Source organism: Denticeps clupeoides, chromosome 9, assembly GCF_900700375.1.
Source record: "Denticeps clupeoides chromosome 9, fDenClu1.1, whole genome shotgun sequence".
NCBI lineage: Eukaryota > Metazoa > Chordata > Actinopteri > Clupeiformes > Denticipitidae > Denticeps > Denticeps clupeoides.
Window position 1 is genome coordinate 4,862,022 of NC_041715.1, and position 9,866 is coordinate 4,871,887.

At 47.5% G+C, this 9,866-nt stretch overlaps 1 protein-coding gene across 1 annotated transcript; it reads left to right on the top strand.

The window, feature by feature from the left end:
• Positions 1–3,814: 3,814 nt before the first annotated feature.
• Positions 3,815–9,486, top strand: cd302 (CD302 molecule). Its single transcript, XM_028991569.1, has 6 exons — positions 3,815–3,971; positions 6,571–6,696; positions 6,771–6,881; positions 7,991–8,173; positions 8,276–8,299; positions 8,753–9,486. Exons 1-6 carry the CDS (start codon positions 3,911–3,913, stop codon positions 8,953–8,955), a joined length of 708 nt encoding a protein of 235 aa, XP_028847402.1. The 5' UTR covers positions 3,815–3,910; the 3' UTR covers positions 8,956–9,486.
• The last annotated feature ends 380 nt before the right edge of the window (positions 9,487–9,866 follow it).

Sequence of the window (9,866 nt, forward strand, 5' to 3'; positions counted from 1 at the left end):
TGTATTTTGGTGCATGATGCGGCACAGTGAATTATGACTAGATGAACAGAACGTCCTGGGAAAGCTCAGGAAGTCAGGACCCCCATTAATTATCTTCACTGGGGTCCAATAGAAAGTTTACAAATCAGAATTTTCTCTCTCACATGTGGAGTTATGTACTTTATATTCTAGTTTCTTTGCTCTGATTACTGCTTTACACACTCTTGGCATTCTCTCGATGAGCTTCAAGAGGTCGTCACCTGAAATGGTTCTCCAACAGTCTTGAAGGAGTTCCCAGAGGTGTTTAGCACTTGTTGGGGTCCAGCTCACCCCAAACCATCTGGATTAGGTTCAGGTCCGGTGACTGTGGAGGCCAGGTCTCCACTTTTTGTTAAGTACATAACTCCACATGTGTTCATTCATAGTTTTGATGCCTTCAGTGAGAATCTACCAACGTAAATGGTCATGAACATAAAGAAAACACATTGAATGAGAAGGTGTGTTCAAACTTTTGGCCTGTTATCTATCTATCTATCTATCTATCTATCTATCTATCTATCTATCGATCTATCGATCTATCGATCTATCTATCTATCTATCTATCTATCTATCTATCTATCTATCTATCGATCTATCGATCTATCGATCTATCGATCGATCGATCGTCAAATATAGACACAAATATGTATAGACATTACGAATAAACAATTATTTACACAGCGCCTCTTCTTGATATCATGTGTGTTGAGGAAACTATTCTAAATGATTGTGATAGTCCTGGCCACATGGCCTCACTCCTCCAAGGTCGTGAGATCGAATCCCGTCTCGGACCTTGGAGTTTGCCTTGAGCGTGTAATGGGGGCAAAGTCATGCAGACCATGGGTGCTGCACCCAGTGTCCCGGGATGGGCTGCTGCAGCTACGACCCTGAGTAACAGGACTGAGAGGTTTAGATCACCCCTTTATTTTCACCGCCGTCCAGTTAGTAAAGATAATATAAGAGGTGCGTCACAGTGACGGTCTTCTGACAAGGCTGTAAGTGCCATGTCCACCAGGCTCTTGTCTTACAAGTTGCCGTTTAGTAGACGCCGATCAATCACTGGATCAGTCGCATGAAAAGGGTCCCAGTTTGGTGAAGGGGACTCGTAATCTTGTCATCTCTGCAGAAACTATTTCACTCTGTGAACTACAACGGGCCACCGTCCCACAGGCCTTGGGCGCCACGATGGCATCCACTGCTCCGCTCAGCTCCAAATGTGTGTGGCAGGGCAGAACGTAAACAGCAGCGTGCATTGTGGGTAACCCACGTGATGCTTTTCTATTGGGAACCCGTCTGGGAGCGATGAGGAAATGCGAATCCCATCTCTCCCCCCCACCACCGCGCAGAACCACATGGGCTTCCCCTTCCAGGCAGGTCCCAGCGGTGAAATTCTTACACGGGGGAAAACTCCCCGCCAAAAGCCTGAAATCCGGGGGGTTCCCACAAAGCAGCTTTCTGTCAACACGATAAAAAAATGAAAGAAGATTGACTGTAATCTCGTGAAAAGCAACAGAGCCCCCAACTGTTCTGCTTATAAAAGGCGAAAACGTTGATGTCGCAACCTTTTCATTGCAATCAAAGAAGCAGAAAAGAAAACTTCATAACTTAATCATTGTAAGTTGACTGGGTAAATGCGAGCGTGTCTTTATTACAGTGGCAATAAATATAAACTGATGTCCTCAAAGAAAATATTCATATTCTGGTTACGGTACATTTTGTGTTTTACGAATACGCATTTTTTTGTGCGTTGGCGGTGATGCTTCACCTGGACACGAGGACGGGTGTTACTGAGGCAAGAAACTCTTCACGAAAGATTTACATTTACAGCATTTATCAGACGCCCTTATCCAGAGCGACTTACAATCAGTAGTTACAGGGACAGTCCCCCCCTGGAGACACTCAGGGACACAATGGTAGTAAGTGGGGTAGTAAGTGTGTCACTCGCCTATGAACCACTCGCCTTGATCAACGGGACCTCAGTGGAACCTTCCGGTTACGAGGCCGCTTCCTCATCCCCTAGGCCACCACTGCCCCGCCTCCCCCCATGTGACCCTAGCCTGGCTGTTGACATCTTCTCTGCCTCCGTCGATGGTCCGTTCCTACATATTTCTGCCTCTAGCGTGGCCGCGGAGGCTTTGGAGCAGAGTGGGACGAGGAGCCAGAGCAGCAGATGGGACTTGGTGGGAACCCGAGGGGTGTTGGGCCACCCTACAGGAAGCCGCGAGGAACAGGCGAGGAGTGCGACTCGGCCCCGCAGCCGCCACCTGCGTCCGCAAGATCCTCCCCCTGCCCCACCTACACTCTCCATCAGAACCACACCCACCCGTTCCTTGTTTACTGGCCGCGCCGCTGCCACCCTTCCGTGATCCGAACAGCCACAAGAGCTTTTCTCGGCGTTGCCAGCCTGCGCTGGTCACCCCAGTGGCTCTCCGCCCTCGGCTCCCCACATTCCACATCCACCCGATGGGCTCGGCCGCCGTGCTATTTTCAAAAGATGCAGAGGGAAAAATATATATATATATATATATATATATATGTACAGCGATGCATTAATATCACAACACACTGAAAAAAAATTGCATTTATGCCAGCTCCGTGGCTGTATTTATGGTGTTTATCTCTTGGCAGAAGCGAGTCTGATTATATTTCGATGCACATTTATGGCACTTTTGTTTTAATTTGCTGCAATGCATTTTGAATATTTAAAAAAAAAGGTGTCGTATAAAGTTGTTTATTATTGGCTGTCAAAATCACCATTTTTTTGGCGGTGGCGCGGTGATAAATGGCGTCTCCCTCTGTCGCCTCGGCGTTCGCACCCCTCGCACGGGGCCCCGAAACGTCCGCGTACTGCGGGGGGGGGGATGCTGCACGACCCACGCGTGGCTCGTCGAGACGAAGGCCCTGGCTGGGAAAGTGCGGGGTGGGCGCCGCCTGCAGGATGACGTCTGTAACTGCACGGCGCATATCACCACTTTGCATGTTACATTTCCATTCACGACGTGTACCAGGCCGCCTTATCCAGAGCGACTTACAATCAGTAGTTACAGGGACAGTCCCCCCCTGGAGACACTCAGGGTTAAGTGTCTTGCTCTCGGGGACACAATGGTAGTAAGTGGGATTTGAACCTGGGTCTTCTGGTTCACAGGCGAGTGTGTTACCCACTAGGCTACTACCACGCGTTAACTGTGCTTTATCGCTGTATTATTAATATTATTATTATAATCATATACTGTATACACTATATATACTAACTATATCATACACTGATATAATATCATATTGCTGCTACTTGTCCGTCTGGTTTGTCTAGTTTGTCCTTTGTCGTGTTTATTTTTTGTGTGTGTGTTGTGCCTTATCCCCGAAGCATGTGTACTTGTAAGTGAAGTGAAGTGATTGTCACATGTGATACACCGCAGCACAGCACACGGTGCACACAGTGAAATTTGTCCTCTGCATTTAACCATCACCCTGTGTGAGCAGTGGGGGGACATGACAGGCGCCCGGGGAGCAGTGTGTGGGGACGGTGCTTTGCTCAGTGGCACCTTGGCGGATCGGGATTCGAACCAGCAACCTTCTGACTACGGGGCCGCTTCCATAACCACTAGGCCCCCACTAGCCCGGGTTTTTAATGTATTATTTATTTATTTCTGTATACGGCGAGATGACAATAAAAACGAATAATAATAATAATAATAATAATAATAATAATGTGCAATTACGGAGAATCGATAGACGGATAGAGGTTAGGCTGCCTTCCAGGGAGCCGGACCCCGCGTCTGTGCGTGTTATCCCTTGGAGGGTAAGTGGTTCCGGGGCGGACGGACGGACCCGGGGGGGCGTGTAGGCGCGCCTGACGTCCGCAGTCCGCGGAACCGCGACCCGCGTCGCGGACATGGAGCCCCCGTGCGCCCTGCTGCTGCTGGCCGCGCTGACGTGGCACACGGGCCGAGGCGGTGAGTCGAAAACGTCCGCGGCGCCGGCCGAGAGTTTTCTTTTCAACTCCGGAAAGTTGCGGAGAATGGACGTAAACGTCGCCATCTACACCCCCTCCCTCTCTCTCTCTCTCTCTCTCTCTATATATATATATATATATATATATATATCTCCCTCTTTTATTTATCCGTTTGTTAGTTCGTTTGTATTCCCCTTGCATGTTAAAGTCGGGGCTCTCGGCGTACGTGCTGCGGATCACGGGGTGTGTGTGTGTGTGTGTGTGTGTGTGGGGGGGGAGGGGGAAGTGGAACTTTCCGCGGCCGCCCGAGCGCCGACCCGGTAAACAAAGTTTCGGTAAACAGAGCCGCCGCGCGCGCCGCCGACGCCGTGGTGACGTCGGCGGGTCGACGTGAACGCGCGGCGTTGCTCGCGTTGTTGTTGTTGTTGTTGTGGTCGCGACCGCTGCAGCAGGTTAATTTGTGGAAAGGAAATGCGACGTGATCGACGGTACGCGACGTTTCAAAATAAAAGCTCCACGTGGAAAGACGGGGGACAGATTTAATTTAAATTAATGTGTAAATATGAGTGGGGTCGCACTGCATGGTGTAAATCAGTGTACTTCGTGCACTTTCACACTTGTGCAAGCTGTAGATAATAGTTTTTTTTTTTTTTTTTTTTTTTGAAACGTTGCCAAACGTTGTGAAACACTGCAATGTGGCACATGGTGACACAACAAAAAGTGTCCTCGGTGGTAGTAGCCTAGTGGGTAACACACTCGCCTATGAACCAGAAGACCCGGGTTCAAATCCCACTTACTACCATTGTGTCCCTGAGCAAGACACTTAACCCTAAGTTGCTCCAGGGAGACTGTCCCTGTAAATACTGATTGTAAGTCGCTCTGGATAAGGGCGTCTGATAAATGCAAAATGCAAATGCTTTGAACCATCACCCTTGGTAGTGCCTCTTGGTACCCTTGCCCATTGGCAGTGGGCAGCCATGACAGGCACCGGGGAGCAGTGTGTGGGGACGGTGCTTTGCTCAGTGGCACCTTGGCGGACCGGGATTCAAACCGGCAACCTTCTGATTACGGGGCCGCTTCCTCAACCGCCACCACCCGAAGTACATTTACATTTACATTTTACATTTACAGCATTTATCAGACGCCCTTATCCAGAGCGACTTACAATCAGTTGTTACAATCAGTCCCCCCCTGGAGCAACTTAGGGTTAAGTGTCTTGCTCAGGGACACAATGGTAGTAAGTGGGATTTGAACCCGGGTCTTCTGGTTCATAGGCGAGTGTGTTACCCGCTAGGCTACTACCACCCTACACCTTGTACACCTTGAAGTAAAACCACTACCACCACTAGCCTTGAAGTACATACTTTATTATAGGGTGGTAGTGGCCTAGCGGTTAACACACTCGCCTTCTGAACCCCACTTACTACCATTATGTCCCTGAGTGTCTCCAGGGGGGGGACTGTCCCTGTAACTACTGACTGTAAGTCACTCTGGATAAATGCTGTAAAATGTCAACTTACTTCATTGCGTTTCTGCATATCAAAACCTGGGACAGAGTTTTAAGTCTTGTGGGTTATTTTGGCCGATTTGTAAGAGAGACGGTTGTTAGATGCTCTTTGGCCTCTGAGCTGAGTAAACTAAAGCACGGTTCACTTTTTTTAAGGCAAGTCAGCCGCTTTTAGTTTCAGGAGGCAATGCGGACTTTCGCTATTGCGATATTTCAGAGTAACTTCAGCTGAAAGCCCCCCCCAAAAAACCTTGATGTGTGTAAGAAAAAAAAATCCCTGCATTTGGAAGTGTAACAGATACATAGGGTGGTAGTAGCCTTCACATTTCATCGTGTCACCATGTGCTGCATTCTATCACAATGACAAAAAATGTCACTTTCTGTCTTTCTTTAACTTACAGGGACAGTCCCCCCCTGGAGACACTCAGGGTTAAGTGTCTTGCTTAGGGACACGATGGTAGTAAGTGGGATTTGAACCTGGGTCTTCTGGTTCACAGGCGAGTGTGTTACCCATCGGTACAACCCTGACCACACAGGCAATGCGGAACCAACATTTTCGCTCCCGCCCACAATTACACAGAAAACCCTGTAGCTTAAAATGACCACAGTAAGTGTTGTTGGAGTTCACATAACATACATACAATCCTTTTTTTCCATAACGTCCCGAAAATCAAGGTTAGGGGCAAAAAAAACTTCATTAGAGAGTCTGTAAGTTAAAGAAAGACAGAAAGTGACATTTTTTGTCATTGTGATAGAATGCAGCACATGGTGACACGATGAAATGTGTCCTCTGCATTTAACCCATCACCCTTGGTGAGCAGTGGGCAGCCATGACAGGCACCTGGGGAGCAGCGTGTGGGGACGGTGCCTTGATCAAGGGGACCACTGCCCCCCTATGTGACCCTAGCCTGGCTGTTGACATCTTCTCTGCCTCCATTGATGGTCCTCCTACATGTTTCTGTCCGGTGGACCACCAACGTGCCAGTGGTGGTCCTTTAGTTAAACGGTGACCGCTTTCACACTCGGCCTGGCTCCTAACCATTGGAAAGCGTAGCCGGCGGTGCTAAATGTCGGCGCCATTTCCCCCCCACAGCCTGTCCGGCAGATGGACGCGTATGGGTGCCTTTTAAGAGTAGCTGTTACCACTTCGTGCACGGCGAGGAAGACAAAGCCAAAAGCTACACCCTTGAGGAAGCCAAAGACTTCTGCCAACAACATGGTAGGCCATCCATTTCCGGCTTCACTTTCAGCTGAGCAGGACCGTAACCGCTTCACCGCTGTCCCCGTACGAAGGTCTCCTGCAGATCGCCAGCGCCGAGGAGAACCAGTTCATTGTGGACTACAGTCCCCACGTCTGGAAAACCAACATCAACGTGTGGCTGGGAATGTTTTACGACACCGATGGTAAGCGGCCGCACCGACGTGCTTAGATCGTATTGAGGCTGACAAACGCCCTCAAATCGGGACGCTGACCGTGTCTGCCGACCCTCCGTGGCGGTTCGTGTTTCTTTCTCATTTCGCTGCCTATATAAGAGTCCTTTAAAGGTCCCCGGACATTTTTTTTTTTTCGCTTTTATATCGGTCTCGTTGGTCCCCCAATACTGTATCGTTCCGATACCACAATTTCTCTTTCCGTAGTTCTGCCGTGGTGCAGATTTCCAGCCATTTCGATCCAGTCCCACAACGAGATGACGTCATCAACACAATGTTTGGCACAGACAGGAAGTGGCGTCTGCTTCTTTCCCGAAGAAATAAAACTAACCCGCCAGTTCTCGCGCGCTCATTCTTCACCCGGCCACCGAGCAACGGCGATGCGTCGCACGTTTGGCAGCCATGGCGGTCGCTGGAGATAATGTTTTATGGGAGGGGTGGGACAAAGCATGCGAAACGGGAGGCAACCTTTCTGATGTCATAAGGGGAGAAATAGAAATTCCAGCTCCGACCGTAGCAGAATGGCCAAAGCACTCTTTGCACCTATCGCCATTTCTAGCCTCTGCAGGACCATAGACAGGCTGGGGGAACTCGTATTAATGTCAAATAATACGCATTTTCATGAAAAGGGGACCTTTAACCGTGATTTTAGCAAAAAACCTTATTTAGTCACTTGAGAGGTGAAAGGGCCCAAATAAATCTATGTACCTCAAGCTGTATATTAATATGTATAATTCATAAGGTGGTACTTTTCTGGTTGAGAGAGGGCCTGGATGAAAGGCTTTGTTCCACTTCCCTTTCAACCCTAGGAAATCCTGTTTTTGTGGAAAGAAAGAAACTGTGTATGCACGGACAGAGGCCAGTGGATAAAAATACCAGTTTATATTTACATATGAATAACACACATTTCCTAACACAGGGTGGATATGTTTTTCCAAAAGAGATCTACTAGATTAATGCCATTATTTATACAAAAAAAAAGATATTTTCATGCCATTTTCCATGAGGGAAGTATGGAAAAATGTTGTAGTATAGCAATAAAAATGTGCGTTTTGCATGTTCTGTCACTTTCTTTCACTCAGTTAGTGGCTTCAAGTGGTTTGATAACAGCACAGTCCGTTACGACAACTGGGAGGACAAGTCCGAGGCCCTGGCTGATCCCATCGTGGACAGCTGTGCAGCCCTGCACCTGAGCACTGGCCAGTGGGTGGCCGTGAGCTGCTCCGACGACCCGGAGCATGGGGTGGTGTGCCAAACCGCCGCCCGTGAGACACGTTTTTCCTTTTTTTTTTTAAATGTTCTTTTACAGCATCATGCTTTAGAACCTGCGGGTGATGTTTGTTCTTTCTTTTGCTTTTTTCCTCCAGAATCAGAGGCTACGGGGAAGTCAAGTAGGTGGTTTTAATCCAGGAAGTGATTAGTTGTTGTAGTTTGAGTAAAAATTATTGTTTGGTGTGAGTCACAAATCAGGTAATGGGTTCCACTTATGCAGTTGCAAAGGGACTGGATAGAATCCAAGGTCATTGGGGTCACTGTGGTTTCATTAGATACTGACCAATAAACAAACAATCTTATCCATTCTAAATTGAATGAACAGAAATTGAATAATTGTAGTACAAATTTATTATAGTAATTATATTCCAATATAGTAATATACAGTATATATAGTAATATAGTAATATACAATATATGCCCCAATATAATGGGGCAGTGGTGGCCTAGCGGTTAAGGAAGTGGCCCCGTAATCAGAAGGTTGCCACACACGTCCCCACACACTGCTCACTAAGGGTGATGGTTAATATCATTTTTATTTATTTATTTATTTATTTATTTATTTATTACAGAAGGGAGTCCTTTGGTGTCAGCCTTGGTCATACTGTGCGTGGTGGCCGTGCTGGGCGTGTCTGCAGTTCTGTGGTTCCTGCATCAGAAGAACCACCTCAACTCCTCCCTCTTCACCTCCTTTGAGTACCACCCACCCTTCCGATCGCCCCGCCCAGACCAGACCTGCCTGGTCGAGGACCAGGATGCCAACGAATTGTCATAGGCACCTTCGGAAATCAGCATCGGAGTATGTGCCGATGCTTGGGAATGTGCATTAAAATCACTAGTGGTGTATCCCACGCTCAACCGCCAAAATTAGCTAAAAAAAATCGAAATATAATGAACCATGCAATGATAGCGGTGGCCGTTCAAGCTGCATTTTTAGTTTTGTGGGACTGTGGTATGGTCACCGTGACTGACCGCAACCACCAGCACCAGTGTTCGTTCCTGTCCTGTGCCGGGAGATGACGATTGGGTCAGCTCTGTACCTGGACATTTTGCACCCGGACGCCATGCATTTGTCCCCGATTGTCGATGCGCACGTTAATCACACAGCCACTTAAATGGCCATGTAAATTGATTTAAAGCTTGGGAACAAATGCATTTAAAAACAGTTTTGTTCGTTTCTCAGTTCCTGCAAGTTGACAGTTTCTCTGCTGAGGGATAATGTTTCATAGGGGTAGAGATAAGGTCTGCTATGTATTCTTGCTCTGAAAATCTTTTTGTTCTACATTAAAACAACTTTTAAAATGTGCGTTTTATGTCACTGACTTGCTTTTATTTCACTTCCACCTGTTATGGCATAATAAAATGGTGTAATAACCCCTTGTAGATGAACGAACGGCTTGCCTCGTCTGTGCCGGCAATTCCTCGGCCACTAGGAGGCGCCACACCCCTGAACCTTGATACGTGGCCAAAACTTTCGAGAATTACACAAATACCGTTTGATGATTCGGTTGTTTTTGGATCTTTTTGTTTCTGTGGTTTACTGTAGTATAATTACAAGCATTTTAGAACTTTCAAAGGTTTTTATTTTATCAAGTTCGTGTAAAGAGTCAAGTAAAAAAGTCAAAGTGACGTGATTGTCATTGTGAAAGACAGCACATCACGCGGTGCAATATTTGCAGTGTTGGA

Bases quoted from the DNA above. Each gene is read 5' to 3' on its own strand.
- cd302 (XM_028991569.1), top strand. From the start codon at position 3,911: ATGGAGCCCCCGTGCGCCCTGCTGCTGCTGGCCGCGCTGACGTGGCAC. The intron at 3,972-6,570 runs GTGAGTCGAAAA...TCCCCCCCACAG, and splicing joins GTGGCACACGGGCCGAGGCG to CCTGTCCGGCAGATGGACGC. The intron at 6,697-6,770 runs GTAGGCCATCCA...CCCCGTACGAAG, and splicing joins AGACTTCTGCCAACAACATG to GTCTCCTGCAGATCGCCAGC.